This window comes from Oratosquilla oratoria, chromosome 23 (genome assembly GCF_046742065.1).
Source record: "Oratosquilla oratoria isolate Oo_2021 chromosome 23, ASM4674206v1, whole genome shotgun sequence".
Lineage (NCBI taxonomy): Eukaryota > Metazoa > Arthropoda > Malacostraca > Stomatopoda > Squillidae > Oratosquilla > Oratosquilla oratoria.
In genome coordinates, this window is record NC_134799.1 from 4,036,404 (window position 1) to 4,053,082 (window position 16,679).

General features: G+C 39.2%; 1 protein-coding gene and 1 long non-coding RNA gene across 2 annotated transcripts in view; one reads left to right on the forward strand and one right to left on the reverse strand.

Annotated features, from left to right (window-relative positions):
* LOC143037891 (uncharacterized) overlaps positions 1-16,679 on the forward strand; it is a 166,111-nt gene that overhangs the window by 142,103 nt on the left and 7,329 nt on the right. Inside the window, exons 29-34 of the mRNA XM_076206526.1 lie at positions 5,805-5,938; positions 10,337-10,496; positions 11,099-11,289; positions 12,409-12,674; positions 15,316-15,536; positions 16,450-16,626. Of these exons, the coding sequence (XP_076062641.1) occupies positions 5,805-5,938; positions 10,337-10,496; positions 11,099-11,289; positions 12,409-12,674; positions 15,316-15,536; positions 16,450-16,626 (1,149 nt within the window). The remainder of the gene's footprint in view (positions 1-5,804; positions 5,939-10,336; positions 10,497-11,098; positions 11,290-12,408; positions 12,675-15,315; positions 15,537-16,449; positions 16,627-16,679) is intronic.
* LOC143037896 (uncharacterized) lies at positions 851-5,787 on the reverse strand. Its single transcript, XR_012967532.1, has 3 exons — positions 4,613-5,787; positions 4,363-4,481; positions 851-4,244 (listed from the first exon to the last, which is right to left on the reverse strand). It is a non-coding gene; the product is annotated as an uncharacterized LOC143037896 (long non-coding RNA).

Sequence of the window (16,679 nt, forward strand, 5' to 3'; positions counted from 1 at the left end):
GTGACCCTGAGGTACACAGATATACTGTGGATACCTCCCTGGGTTTGTGGCCCTTGGGTACAGAGATATACTGTGGATACCTCCCTGGGTTCTCTACCAGTCTTCATATTGGCTGGAGTCCTCATACACTTGACTGGACATGTACAGCTGCTGTGATCGAGCTAAGCTATGACTCTTGCCGATTCGCCCCAATGAGTGGCACACTAACCCCCTTCTGTGGGCTAACCTGTGAGCAATTAGTGATTATCCACCAAGTCCTGAAGTCCTACACCCCTGTCAAACAGGTAATTGTGAACTGAATTGGGTTCACAACCTCAACCCGAACTAAAGAATTTCCCTATTTTTCAATACTACTCCAAATGAGTTCTTGACATGAACTTCTTTATCCTCCCTTAAGTTGATGCTAAGTTCGTTCACCTGTCTGTTGCTAAAAAATTTCCTTTACAATATACACATACTTGTATATATATATATATCCTTAATCGTAATACATCATATTACACATGCATAAAAAAGATATGTTGGTTACATGTAAGCCTTAACTCTAATGTGGTATATATAGGAACACATAGAGCACCTTCAGATTAACTGGTATAATGAGAATCATCACTTTTCCTTTTACTGGCACTAGAAGAGCACTACATTGCTTCACCAAAGTGATTTCCTGTTCACCTCATCACATCTTATAACTTAGTAAGGCACAAATGGATAAGAGCTGTTCCAAGTGTTCAGCACTCCTCAATGAGTCGTCTTGGTGGGCAGTGCATTCTCGGTGGAAGTATTTCCACTTCCAGACCTGGTTGGAACTCTCAACCGGTTCCACTAACCACTCCTCGGAACCAAGGTATGGTTTCACCTGAGCAGCAGCTCTTCTCTTCCTCTTCCCCCTAAAGGGATTTTGCAAGACAAGTGTACTATGTCCCACTAATACTTCTACCACTTTATAAGGTCCTTCCCATTTCGGACTCAACATGCAACAGGTACCCGGTAGGGTGGTTTCCTTCCGGATCCACACTAATGATCCAACTTCCAAATTTCTGCTCACCCCGTTTGCGATTTGCCACATTCCAATATTTCGCCGTCATTCTTTGATGATTTCATCTTAAGGATTACATCTACATTTTTCGGCAATGGTCTACTACCTTTCACCAATATTACATGTCCCAGGAATGTGACCTCTTTTAATCCAAAAAGATATTTACTTGAGTTAAACTTAATTCCATTATGTTCCAATAATGAGAATAGTTCTAGTTGTTTCACTAGTTCTCCAAGAGTGGGCACCCATAGAATGAGGTCATCCAGATAATTCCTAGCCCATCCTTTCCGCAGTAAGGGTTTCAACACATCTGTCATGTGCCTTGAAAATATGGCTGGTGCACAATTCAGTCCGAACAGTAACCTTCTAAATCTATACAAGGATATACCATCACTAAAGGTGGTGAGGTCTCTACTTTCTTTATCTAACATAATTTGGAAGTATGTATCCTTTATATCTAGAGTTACATAGTATTCATGGCCACTCGCTTGTTCCACTAACTCGTCTAATCTAGGTAAGGAGGAGACATCAACCACTAGTTGGATGTTCATGTGTCAGTCCAAACATATCCTTTTTCTACCTTCTGATTTGCTCACTAAAACTACTGGAGATAATGCTGCAGTCGACTTCTCAATAATTCCCTTTGTTCCATATCTGACAGCACCTCAGAGATGAGAGTTTTCACCTGCTCAGGATAACTGTTCACAGGTGCTCTACTGGGTTGAGGATCACTAACTTGTATATGAGCTGGTGGGCCTTTGATTAGTCCTAACTCATTGTTTCCCAATATAAATAGTTGTTCATATCATAGGATTAATTTGGTCAGTTCCTTCTGTTCCATGCTCGTAAGGTGTTCCCAGTTATCTCATACGAGCCCATGATAATTCCTTTTTGATACTTCTGCACCTTCTTCAAGTTGTTAACTAATGGTATATATATTGAGCCTTCTTTGTTTACATCTACTAAGTATGGGTGGCTATTATAGCTATAATTAGCTTAGGTATATACTATGAGACTCATGCTGGGTTCCTCTCTCACTGGGGTTGCCATGAATTTAGTTTGGTATGGTTCTAGAAATACTGCAGTGATTGAACTAACTTATAAGTGGTGTTTAGAGTTCTTCTGATTGTCTTGAATGGGTATGATGCTTTTCCCCAACAAAGTTTTCTTCCTGGCATTCCAATGATAATGTACTTGGTTCAAGACGCCGCAACCTATTAGTACATCAGCCTCTAGCTACGATTCTGGCACTGGGAATCCATTGCATAATCTCCTTTGTATTTCCTACATTAATCCTAGTCCTTATCATTCCTACTATCCTAAGTGGATTACCTCTGACTTCCTGTAATCTCGGTGGATTCCTACAGTGGCTGAATTTTCCTTTGATCCACTTCGATGCTTTTTCTGATATTAGAGTGTAGCTACTCCCTGTATCTACTCACGCTCCTATATGTTGACCTCCTACTCCTGTGGTTATCACCGGTGTCGATTTCTTAGTAGTTGATTTCTTTGGGACGGTGTGGTATAGGCTCTCCTTTTTAACAGGACATTTTGGGTCTCCCTTCCTAACCTAGTCTCCCACAGTCAAAACAATGTTTACATGGTAGTTTTCTCCAATGACCTCTTACCTAACAAGTACTTGTCTGGCAGAACTGACAGTATCTGAGACAACCTTGATCTACTTCCAGCACACTCTTCCTCTTCTGTTCTAATTGAAGCTCTAGCTTACGGATCCTATCCTTGAGTTTCTTCACCTCACTATTTTCTGTACCATGATGTATTCCTGTGGTCCCATCTTGTGTATGGCTGTCTTTCTTTTCCCTCGTATGTTACATGCTTACTGGTGAATTGTGCTGCATCATCAGAAATTCCCTCTCATTCTCTAACATATTCAGGAATTTGCAAAGTGGATACTTATCTATTAGAAAACCTTCTCTTCTTTCTTTTGATTCAGTTGGTAATCCCATCCATAACTTTCTTTTGATGGTATTATCTCTGTTTGGTAGTCTTTCTAAAGGGAAGCGTGTCTCGACTGCTGCATATTGGCATTTAAATTTTAGGACAAATGCCTGTGGTGATTCAATCCAGTCATATCTCATGCTCTCTAATTCCTGCCATGCATGATCACGGCTTATTTCAATAACAAATTCTGCCTGTAATACTGTTTGAAATGATTTCCATGAGTGGATATCTTTCTTTCTTTGGCAATTGTGTATGAAAATGGCTATTTCAGGGCTGACCCTACTCTTTGCGATTATAACCCTCTCCTGGTCATCTTCACTACATTGTTCCACTAACTCATTGAATATTTGTAACCTAGCTGTGGCTTCAAGTCCCTGTAACTGTTCCAATGTTAGTATGGGAATGTCTCTTGGTTGAATGAGTGCCCTTGGTCTATCCTCCCTTGTTGGAGTTATAGGTGCATGTTGGGGGTTCTGTATGTATGTTTGGATTCGATTTCTCGATGCATTTCTTACCTCTCCTAATTCCCAACTTACATTCTGTTCACTTGTAGCACCAGCCCTTCCTCCTTCCAAGAAAAATTTCCCTTCAAATTGATCTAACATTTTTGATTAATTTCCTGTGTGTGATTCTATAACTATGAACACTGACGCTTCACACTCCCCCTCAATCTCATCCACAATTTCTATAATTTTATTTGATAATTGACTAGGATTTATTCCGTCTTTGATGGCATTACTTCTTGTTTGTAGGTACGAAATTTAGTTATATTATCAAATACAGGTGTGGTGGAAGATATATAACACTTCAACACAATAAAGAATGTTCTTCTCTTCCTTTAAAATTCTTATCTAATTTACACTGAATTTAACAATTATATATGAATTAGAAAACCTTTCCCTGGATTAATAATTCTAGGTACACAGAATTTCAATATATGACAACTGAGGTAGTATTGACCAGATTGGAGGCGCTAATGGCGTGAATGAAAATGTTTGTGCAATTTGCTAACCGTTTGACCACCTCCACCAAAAATATTTACTTCACCCCTGATAACCTAACAGAATTTCGTCTAATTTAACCAAATAAGTTTTCTTTGGGAGAAGACACTCCTGGTCACAATCATACCTTACAAATTTCACATTTACATTAAGAGATTCTTTCGATCACATGCTTTACAAGCCCATGTTTGTTCGGTTATGACATCCTATGTATGTAGGGCAGCTACAAGCTATCCCTATCCCAGCTGTAATGAAAGGGGCACAACGATTTAGACTCGCACGTTTGAATGTTAATTTTCTAATTATTATCATTATATATTATCATTTCACTTGTACGTATTTCATTGTAAATACTGGACATACCTGTCATGAGAGGGGCACAATGATTTTAACTGCATAGTAGTAGTAGTCTTGGCTTCGGCACCCCTAGTCCGTTTTGGGTTTCGCTTCGTTTGTATGTAGGGTAATTATCCCTGTCCCATCTGTTGTGAGAGGGGCACAACGATTTAGACTCGCACGCTTGAATGTTAATTTTCTAATTATTATCATTATGTATCATTATTTCACTTACACATATTTCAATACATATTTCATTGAAAACACTGGAACATACCTGTTGTTGGTGGGACACAACTATTTCTGCGAAGAGTGTTAGTGATGAGGGGGTGGGGATGGGGTGAATGCGGTGGCTATGGCACCCCTAGTCCGTGTTGGGTTTCGTTTCGTTCATTTTCGGACTTTGGTTGCTCTGTATTTCCAGAGGTTATATATTGTTTGGCGATTCGCTTCCAAGTTTTCTGCTTTAGCATTGAACAGTAATAGTTTCTTGAGGATCTCGTCTTTGTTTTCCTGGTAAGGTTATTGGAGCAGTTTGTTTAGAGCTCTGATCGATGGTCGCTCGTCGCACTATTGTGAAATGCTCGAAGTTTTGTTCGCTCCGACCGCGTCTTGGTTGGTGTGTCAGTTTCTTCAATTTAGTTTCAGGGTGTTTGTCATGGCGCAGAATAGAATGCCAGAGTGTTATTTCCATAAATTTCTTCTTCTTTTTTTTTACGTTTCCTGTAGTGCGAGAAGGAGGGTTTATTTGCCAGTTCAGCTTTCCATATTTGTCATTGTCGTTTACCCTGTCTTTGAGTTTTTTTTATCGTTTTGAGACCCTCTAGGCTTAAGTTTAGCTTTTACAAGTACAATCGCAGTTGCTTGGCCCAGTAATTTTCCCATCTTTCAAATAGGTCTTGAAAAATGAGATTGACTGGCTTGTTCCCATGCATCAGACAAAACGCCGACTATCACTTCGTAATTCAATTCAAGGTTCCACTACTTCATTTCGTGATGCAACATTTATGTATCATAAAACAATAAAAAAAATATTCCCCTAATAGAATCCTGAACTAGAGGGTGGGAATTTTCTCCACCTAAATTTAAGGTCCCTAGTCTATTCCTACATACGAATACGTCTTCATGATGTCATGGAGGGGTGGAGTGACAGTTGTAACCACAATAACTATGCAATCTCACGTATAGAATCTTATAGAAAAATGTAAATAAACGAAAATAATATATGAATTAAATTTCTGGCCATAAACTTTCTTCTCAAAATGATTTACAGAAAGGCTTGAGGATTGTTGCCAGCCATTGTGGTGGTGGGATTTTCCAGTTAGTAACACTTAATGCGACAATTGGTGCCGTCATCAATCATTATCATCATCAGTTATAATCATCATCACCAATTATCATCATCATCAATAATCATCTTGTTATTGTTGTAAAGTAATAATAATCACATCTTTTGACTCTTTATACAGGGTGTTGGAGACCACGGGTGCGAGTACATGACTGGTGGTAAAGTGATTATTTTAGGCCCAACAGGAAGAAACTTTGCTGCTGGCATGTCAGGAGGAATCGCCTATGTTCTGGACCCCAATAATATCTTCCCTCTGTAAGTATGATTTGATTCACCCCTGGAGTACTTAACAAATTTCCTTGCCTCTTGTTAAGTCTCTTGTGTGACTTTCGATCTGTTTCCTCTCTATCCTTATGAAGCATGTGACACGCCTCGGTGGCGCGGTTGGTAGAGTCCCCGACTGTCACAACGGAGGTCTGGGTTCGAATCCTGCCCAGGGCTGAAATAATTTCAGTATCGCTGTGCTTCGAGTCGTTACTCCAACTTTCGTGGGCTGGGAGTTGGGTGTGTGTGTGTGTAAGGTCACAGCATTACCCATACATCCGTCATACGAGCTCTGAGCTCTCTTCCGGGAAGGAAATAGATGTCGATCACGATCCCAGCACGTGATCCAAAAACAATACATACACACCAAGTGGCCCAGTATTATAGATACACAATACAAAGCTACCTTGGAGAGAATACATCATACCATCATGGTGGGAGAAATCACGCTATCTATAGGGCAAGCTGGTTAGATTTTCTAGAAATAACAGACAACAACTATTAGGTGCTAATGATGAGAGATAGTGATTACTCTTTTACTCTTGCTTCGTTGGTATTCGGACCACTTGGTGATCCATAACCGTTTTCGAAGCGTCTCGCCGTCTTGTGCCACCTTCTGTCCTGTACCACCTCCTTCCATTCCCTTGGTTCTATTATGCATACCTGCATATCTTCTTCAACGCATCTCCTCCAGTCTTTTCTAGGTCGTCCAAGTGGTCGTCTTCCACGCACTCCACTCTTGAGCCCATTTCAAGCTTTTTAATCTTTTTACATTTTTAATATGGGGTTGTTTTGTTTGTTCTCGATTTTACCAGTTATGTCTTATTCTCCATTCTTGCCTTTGGTTGCCATACACTGGTCCTAAAATTCTCCGTAAAATCTTATTTTAAAGAATTTCAAACTTCTTCTCCAGCTTTCGTAAGGGCCCATGTTTCGCAGCCGTACAATGTGACTGGTCTCACTATTGAGTTGTACAGTCTCAGTTTTGTTGTTCTTGATATTGACCTATTTTTAAACAATTCTATTAGGCTGTAATAACATCGATTTCCTGCTCCGAGAAATAGTGATAGAAATGGAAATTAGTGTATCAGAAAAATCCCAGATAGATGGTTTCTAGAACTCCCTTCCCACACATATCTTCCTATAGATCTCTCTTGAAGATTATTGGACTGTTGTATATGTTGTATTAGTATGGGATAGTTTCTGCGTCACCACCTAATTATAGTAGTAGGATGAGGGAACCTGGTGTCAGTTGTCAGCTTTTGTTATGTGAAAAGTTGGAGGAGATTGTCAGGCCCTTAGGGCTGCACCTCCAGTTGATGGTGAGCTAGTTTAAAAGTTTTGAAGATGTGGAGCAGTGATAGGATACTATGACAACCATTTTAGAGGACCACCAATTGTAGCTGCTTATCATTGGTCCCAGCCACCAATTATGAAATGGGTTACTCAAAGTAGGTTCAGCTTCCTTGCATCAGGGATGTCATCGAAATGAAGAAAATAACTGGGAGTAGAGGACAGATTAACATCGCGAATGCGATGACGTCAACATGAGCCACTAGTGGGATATACGAGAATGCCACTCTCTGCTTTCCGATTATATTTATTTTGTTGTAGCTGAGTTACCCCCATATGCTGTGAACAGGCTTGATCATGCCTTCTGTGATGTTATATTTAATCAGGGTGAAAGAGAAAAAGTATAACAACAGTAACTTTATGTTTTGTAATGCACATATTGTGATGCATCATCGTTCATCAGGCAGCCTGATGTGCGCATGAATATTTGACTCGTATCGAGGTTAAAAGGAATACCACCTAATGTGGAAAGATTTTTTTTTTCACATTTAGGATCTGTCTTCTACCACAGTTTATGCATGACCCTGTCTTACAAATGACAATGTTGTCATTACCATAGCGCGGGGGTTATTGATTCTGGACAGCCGGGGTAATTCGGGACAAATTTGTGACAGCGCTTTAAATGTTTATAGCGGCTAAGGTTCTTCGATTTTTCCAAATCTAAAATATAGGAAGTAAATTTCAAAATTTTTGCTATACATGAAGACCAACAAAAAATGAAAACGGTTCTTTTGAACACGATTTTTTTACCATGTTTTCGAAGACGTTACTGCTAAGATCTGTATAGAAAAAATATGCAGCTTATCATTACATATTATGCATCATTAAATAGACAATTTACCTGACAACATCCCATATGAAAAAATAAATTGCTCCACGGAAAACAAAATGACGGTCATTTACGCAACCTGGGGTAACACAGGACAGTTGCCAAAAGTTGCCAAACTATGTTTTCTATTTAACTAATACATTACCCATGCTTTAGCGTTGAATAAATGCCTTTTTAAATATTTAATTTATTGAAAGGATGTGTTAAATAGGTGAATAAAATTGTCTGTCTTTAGCCAGAATATAACTACTTCAATTCCTTTGCAACGACGTGACGTCATGTCAGACGCGCTGAAACATGACGTCATGTCGGACGCGCTGAAACGACATTTCGGTGGTGTTTTTTTAGTGTAGAATAGGTGCCAAAATGGTATAACACCATTCACGTGAAGTCATAATATAATTGAAGCACTTCCTGATCGACCAGCATAATTCTACTATATGACACATTCAAGTTTTAACATGTGTGAATACAATGAAATAAATTGTAACAGGTATTCTTATAAGCGTCCCAGATACCCCCGGACGACGGGGTAATTCAGGACGCTCTTTATTATTTTGTTTTTTTAAAGAATGGATAGCCGCTGATTTTTTTTTCATGCACACCATGATATAGCTCTTAGGCCTACAAAGACCTACAAAATGAGCCTAAACATGATCCCCAAGTGCTCAGTGGTAAGACGTTACAAAAACTCACAAAATCGTCCTGAATAGCCCCGCGCCACGGTACCACCCTTAGATTGTTCTTTTCATCGGGGAGATATTTAACTCAGGATGTCTAGCTTTTCTTTCTTCTGCACACACACACACACACACACACACACACACACACACATATATATATATATATATATATATATATATATATATATATATATATATATATATATATACACAGCCGCTTGGTTAAGATTTATCACCCTCCTGCCCCTGCTCCCAGCCCGCTTCCCTCCTGACCTCACACCTCCACCCACACATCCCCTCACCCCTGCGTGATGGATTTTCCTGTTTTAGTTCTGCGTGTTCCCCTTCTACTCACATCTCAGTTGTACTCATGTCTGCAAATTCTTGTAATCTGTACTTTCCTGAAGAGGGCTCTAGCTATTAGCCGAAATATAGAAGTTATACTTTCTTCTAAGTTTCCTTTTATTCTGATTGTGGGTTCTTTTAATTGTTATTTACAAATGTGCTACATTTTGTCTAAGTGATATATATATATATATATATATATATATATATATATATATATATATTCTTTTCATGATGCATTCTTATTCTTATTTCCTATCTTGTCTGTCTTATCTCACAATCAGATAACTAAGCAAACCCTTCAAGAAAGACCAACAAATTCAATACTCCAACAACAATCCCCAGATATAAGTCCCACAGAAAAAAAAAAAAACTCAACAGACAAGAACCACACTATCACACCTTTACTTAGGACACCATCCATCATTAAAGTAGTACCGACTTGGATTAGGCCTAGCTACAGATTCAAGCTGTCCATAATGCAGTCACCACATAGAACACCAACTACTACTATGCCCCTCACTAACAATTCCCTGACAAGAACACAATATCTCTTCTTTAAGTTACTTATGGTCCCACCCTGAGGCTGGTGCTGGTTTCCTGGAGGCCACAGGCCTTCTGCAAGAGATATCAGAGGCAGTGGATTGATTAATTGATTCCATATCTATTTCCATTTTGCTACTTTGAAAAACAAAAGTACCGGTAATTAGAATATCCATATTTATAAGCATGCAATAGTTAATCAACCTTGTATTTGACACAGTAATTTAATATGCTAAAAAAAAAGGAATTTTGCAAACCTTAAAGCTATTCATCTACCTCTTCTGACTTAGATCAGGCACCATAGAGCTTAGATTAAGAAAATGAAGGTTCCTGTATCAGAACACTTGCGTTTTCTTAAATCTTTCATAGTGGTTTATCAGTAGTTGTACTGTAAGCAGTAGAGACTGGGAATTATCTGCATTTATAAGTACCACTGGAAGATCAGATTCAGGTCTAAGGTCAACAAGTTCATTTGGCCTTTAGAAGTACGATTATGCAGAAAATACAAATAACTTCATACTATGACGTAAGCTGAGGTTAGGATTAGTAGTAGCGATAAAAATGCACAGTAAAATATTGCGTACACACAGACTATATGTAGTTATTTATTCACCACTTCTTTTCTTTTACAACCAGGAAATGTAATCAGCAGATGGTGGAATTACTGCCTCTTGAGAAAACAGAAGATCTTAATCTTGTTGAGTCAATCTTGAATGAATATGTTGAAAAAACTGGCTCGGAGGTAGCATCAAACTTACTTGTGGATTGGCCTGAACAAGCATCTAAGTTTGTCAAGGTGAGGCTTCCATAGTAGATACAGTTGATAACACTTTCATAGTGCTCACAAGCTTCTTGGCTCCTTCATATATAATACTGATATACGTTTTGATTTTATGATAATCACATGTAGATTATTATTAATAAAATGTGAGTCTTGAAGATGTGATAAGCTCTTGTGATATAATAACTGTGGCCTTGAGCTTCACTGGCAGAAACTTGCACCCTACAGTAGGTGGCAACAGTCCTCGAGTCCTCCCATAGATCTCTGTGGGAAGAAACCTTGGACTGATGTCTATGTTATAGTTACATGGATTAGTTTCCATGTTAATAGCTTGTTGTAGTAGGAAGAACAGAGTAGATGGTGGTTGTCAGCTCTTCTTGTGTGTAAAAGTGGAGTAAATACAGTTGAGGGTGTTAGAAACATTAGCTCCAGTTTGAAAACCAAATGTCATTGTCGTGGGGGCTCACTTCTAGATAAAGGGGAGGGTAGTGACAAGTTTTGAAGATGGATGGCAGTGAAAGGATTCTTTCTGATGTCCATCTTGCAAAACCACCATTTGTAGGTACTTGTCATTGGTACCTGGCTGTTGCATAATTGTGTATCAATTTTTCCCTCAGGTCTTCCCCTATGAATATCAGCGTGCCCTCAGACAAGCAGCAGAAAAAGAGGCAAGTAAGGAGTCATCAGGTGAGGTACCAAAAGTTGCTGAAGTGAAGGCTGATACACCAAGTATTCGTGATATCGAGGATTCTGTCACTGATTCCACCATGGAAAAGAAAAGACTTGAAAAAATCCTTGACAAGACCAGGTAAGTTCTGCGTTGCTTATTCAGTCTGCTTGATTCAGTGATGCTGTAGTGACTTGGATGAAGTACTAATGCTATTAAAATATATAATAGATTATTCAAGTATATTACTCGTTTCTGTTTTGCTTGCAACAGGATGATTGATGTATTTATTGTGGGTTATTTGTACATGGAGTGCTATGTGCTCATAGTATGAGAGATGGGTATGGACTGAAGTGAGGGCAACCGTCTTCTGCCACACAGAGCGAAGACAATGCCACATCTAGTACACGTATGAATGAGGCCTTGTTGGCTGTAACAAAGAGTACTTGTACTGGAAGCATCTATGATGGTCAGTGCACACCACAACACTACAGTGCCCTGTTCTATGCTAGTATCTTAGGCCAAAGCACTATAAAGCACTACACCACACCACACACCCCCACCACCCTCACAGGACCATCGCGAGAAGTATGCCTATTCACGAGCCGAGGCGAATGGCGGGGGCGGAGTTGGGGGTGATCCACGCATGAGGACAGCAGGTCCTCCACCAAGGGATGGGATGCGACGGGGTGGCATCTTTGGATGCCAGTGGGCGCTTCCACAGGGGGCAGGGACGACAATGTGCTGGTGGTACAGCGCCAGTTCCCTGTTGGCAGAAAGGGCGGCCCGAAGCTTCCAATGTGGAGAGACGGAGTTGGGTAGGGCGAGGTGGTCAGACGGGAACTCTGATGCAAAGGGTAATGAGAGAAACTGAGATGATGGTAGAGAAATGAAAGTTTTTTAAAAGAAGAGGTTGTGTATATTACATATTAATTGGCTTGGTGAAAAAATGTAAGAAAGGGAAGTGATTGTACCTATGTTTTGTGGACCTGGAAAAGGTATACAATCAAATTGGAAAATAATATGAAAGATAATGAAAATGTATAGCATAGGGGGGATTCAGTGGCAGTGGCGAGTTTACGAAGTGTGTGAAGGTTGTGTGAGTGGGTAATAAGGAAAGTGTGATCTTCAAGGTGAATGTAAATCTGAGGAAGGGGTGTGTAAGGTCACTATGACTGTTTAATTTGTGTAAAGGTGGAGTAATAATAACTTGTTAATGTTGTAAACCTCATGACTTATGTGTTATGCTATTTTCCACAGGGGCTTTGTGAAATACAGGCGTGAGACAGCGATGTATCGGCTTCCTGAGAAGAGACAAAAGGACTGGGATGAGATATACAATGTTGAAGGAGTTCGACGTGGTTTGCGTGTCCAGGCTGCACGATGTATGGAATGTGGTGTGCCTTTCTGTCAATCGTCCCATGGTTGCCCCCTTGGCAACATAATTCCAAAATGGAATGACCTCATCTTTAATAACAACTGGAAAGAGGCCTTAAACCAGCTTCTTCAAACCAACAATTTCCCAGGTACAGTATGTTACATTACTGTCTTCATCAGAGTTCATGCATCTGTATAAAAAACTTTAACATTCTTTAGATATGTAGTCTTTTTCAATTTGTTCCTATGGCTTTGTGACTACTACTGTCCTAGAACAAATGATCATCTCAGTTTTGTCTTTCATGAGAAAGTTAGAAAAAGAGGAGAGAGAGAATAATTTTGGAGTCGTTTAAATGAGTTGGTGGAAAGTTACTGGAATAATATGAATGTATATGTGTTAGGGGACCTTCATTTTGGAGTAGATGGGCTGGTAAGTGGAATAGCAGTAAGGTATGGGTTGGTGGGAATGAATGGTAGCAGATAGATACCAATAAAAGAGAAATGATGGTAATGAATACAGAGGTTAAGAAGGAAAATAAATATAAGTATATATGGTCCAGAGTGGTTGGTGGGAGGGTAGTCAGAGCAGAGGACACTGGAATATGTGATCATTATCAGATAGAAGAGAAATTGAGAGTGGAGGTTAAGTGGAGAGAAAAAAAGGAAGAGAGGCAGAGATATGGTAAAAGTGAGTAGGTCCATTAAAAAGGAGGAAGAGAAAGAATACTAGGCAAAACTGAGAGTGGTATGAAATACAGTAAAAGATATAGGAGACATTGGAGTAGAGAAATAATAAATGTGTTTCAAGGAGGAGCTGCTAAAGTGTAACTGTACATTGATGGTGTGTGGGATGAGGATGAGAAGAAACAAGAAGAGATGCAGTAAACGATGGGATGAAGATGTAATGGCAGTGGTGGCATGAAAGAGGTAGCATAAAAGAATTGTTGCAAAGAAGAAATGAGGAAGCATATGAGAGGTATAAAGTAAAGAGGATGGAAGCAAAACACAAGGCAAGGGAGGCCTAGAGGAGAGTGGATGTTATTTAGGGTAGGGATTTGATTTAGAATTTTGAAAAGAATAAAAATATACAAATATGTTGGAAGGAAGAGAAAATAATGATGGAGGACAAGTTAGATAAAGGATGAAGATGGACAGATGTTAGTGGAAGTGAAGGCAGTGGGTAGAAGATGGGAAGAGTATTTCAAGGATAAAGTTGAATATCAAGGAGGATTTGGAGGCTTTGAATATGGTAGTGGAAGATGCTAGGAAAATGTGATGGGAGAGGTGAATAAGGTTATAGTACAAGAGATACAAAATGTATTGAAGGAGATGAAAGGTGGTAAGGTATTTCAGTTAGATGGTTGTCTGTGTAGAATTTCTGATTGAATAGTAGTTATTGTGGAATGACTTGTGAGATTATGTAATGTGTATCTAAGAAAATTAAGTTTATCAGTAGATTGGAGTATATAGTTCAGTTGTACAAGAAAAAAGGAGACAAGTATGAATGTATCAGTTTTAGAGGGAACACTGTTAAGTGTAGTTGGTAAGGCATATGGGAGGGTGTTAATTGAGAGGATTAGGAGGGGAGCAGGGTGTGTAGGTCAAGTATTTGCAGTAATACAGATGTGCAAAGATTTTGTCAAAGGGTAAGTATGTCTTTTGTACTTAGTGGATGTGGAGAAGGCAAATGGACGGCCAACAGAGAGGCATTATGGGGTGTGTTGCAGATGTATAAATAGTGGAAAGGCTGTTGAGGACAATCAAAAGTTTCTACACAAGTAGTAGAGCTTATGTAAAGGTGGGGGATGAAGAAAGTGAATGGTTTGAGGTAAAGGTGGGACTGTGCCAGGCTTGTTTAATGTTGCCATAGTTGTTTAGGGTGTATATGGAAATGACCCCACATTGATATAACGAAAAACTGTCCAAAGTTTCTTCCTAGAGAGATCTTCAGGAGAGCCTGTAGACCTTTACCAGTCACTGTGGGGCTACAGGTTTTCAGTCAGTGAAACTTTAGGCAACATTTATTGTTATTATTAAGTAATCAATCAATCTGTTGCCGTAGGTATCTCTTTCAGTAGGCCCATCTCTCTAAAGTAAACAGTGGCAGCCTCAGGATGGGCACAGAAGTCTTTTGTAGAAGAGATATTTTGTTGTCTTGGCAAAGTTAGTCATCCAATATAAAAGGAAGTGTTCAGTGTCTTGTATCTGGGACAATTTGTATGTATGGCTATTTCTTCTTCTTCTTCTTCGTTGTCGTTGTCGTCATTAAGGTACTAAGAAGGATGAGGTAGAAGCAACATTCCCTCTAAGCTATGCACATGTGTGCACTCACATGTTTTAGAACTAGCGCACATAAAGAAAAAATGTGCGCACACAAGGTTTTCAAATATTAAAATCCATTCAATAAAGAAGTTCCACCCAAACATCAACTTATAAATTCTCTAGAAATATGGTAACTTGCCAACCGTCAAACCAATAATTGCTTTGTTTTTGGAGGTACTATGTAATACAAACTTACAAATTGTGCGTATTTGCTTAAATGATCAGATGGTGACTCACATGGGTGTGCACATACTTTTCAGAGAAGGCAAAGTTTGCACACAGCAAATTTCTGCACACACTCAAAGCAGAAAATTAGAGAGAACATTGGGTAGAAGCCACATAATTTTGAAGTTAGGCCAAAAGAAAATTTAACCTGTAATTCATAGAATCATACACCAAAATAATCAACTTTGTATTACACACAAGTTGTTAATGATAGCATTTATTTTTTTGCCTTTTATTCCACAGAATTCACAGGGCGTGTATGCCCAGCCCCTTGTGAAGGTGCTTGTGTTTTGGGTATCAATGAGCTACCAGTCACAATCAAAAACATTGAATGCGCCATCATTGACCATGCATTTGAGCAAAACTGGATTAAGCCTGAACCACCCTTGAAGAGGACAAACTATAAAGTTGCAATTGTTGGATCAGGCCCTACAGGATTAGCTGCTGCCCATCAGCTCAATAAGGTAAGAATATTAGAGGTAAAGGGAGATAGGATATCTTGAATGTTGGATATCTGGAGTAATTATAGTATACAAGAAAGAAGCTATACTTATGGGATCTTGTCTTTTGTTTTCCAATTATCGTGTATTGTTCCTCTTTGGGCAATGTCTTCATCAAGGTTATTCTAAGAATTTACACTTATTTCCACAATAGAAGTGGAAGGGGGACAAGTATGAATGTAGTTTTAGAGATTAGTGTTAAATGTAGTCAGTAAAGTGAAGGAAAGGATTAGTCGGAGAACAGAGGGAGTAATTGAGGAAGAGCAGTGTGAGTTAGCTAGAGAAGAAAAGGCTGTTGCTGGATTCCTGGAGGCCAATGGTCTTCTGGAAGAGTGACCAAGGGCAACAAAATGATTGAGTGAAAGTGGAGGGTAGTAGGAGGTAAACCAGTTGTTTGCAGATCACTTTGCATTTGTGGCCGAGCCTGAGGAGGGGCTGAAGCTCTTGATGGCTGAGTTTGAAAATTTACATGAGGGAAGAAATTTTAAAGTTCTGATCTAAGACTTACCAGAAAATTTCTTGCTTTTCTTGCTGTGTTCATTTCTTCACATGTAGTTTGCACCTGGAGTGCTTAAGGGTTAGAAGAATGATTTATTTAAAACAAGTATTTAATAGTCACATTGTATCACACTACCATTTTGAGCTTGTTTCATATAGAACCATTACTACCTCATGTTTATTTGCATATTTTATCATGTATTTCTTTTTGTGCAATTTTCACCCAAAATCATACATCTCCAAGTCCTGAAAGGCTTTGCCCTCCCTATCATATGTACTCCATAGGTCTACAAGAGCAATTCATAGTGCTGTATAACAACTGTACATAAATTTAAATGTTTTATAAATAAATACCATACTACACCTATATCCTTTCTAGGCTGGCCATTCAGTGACAGTATTTGAGCGGAATGACAGAATAGGAGGTCTTCTTCAGTATGGCATCCCCACAATGAAACTTAGCAAGGAAGTTGTTCAACGAAGAATACAGTTGATGAGTGAAGAAGGCATTGATTTCAAGACTGGCGTTAATGTTGGAAAGGATGTGTCAGCAAAGGTTTGTATTTTTATTTTTGAGATGTGAATAAGAAACAAAGGATGCTTGATGAT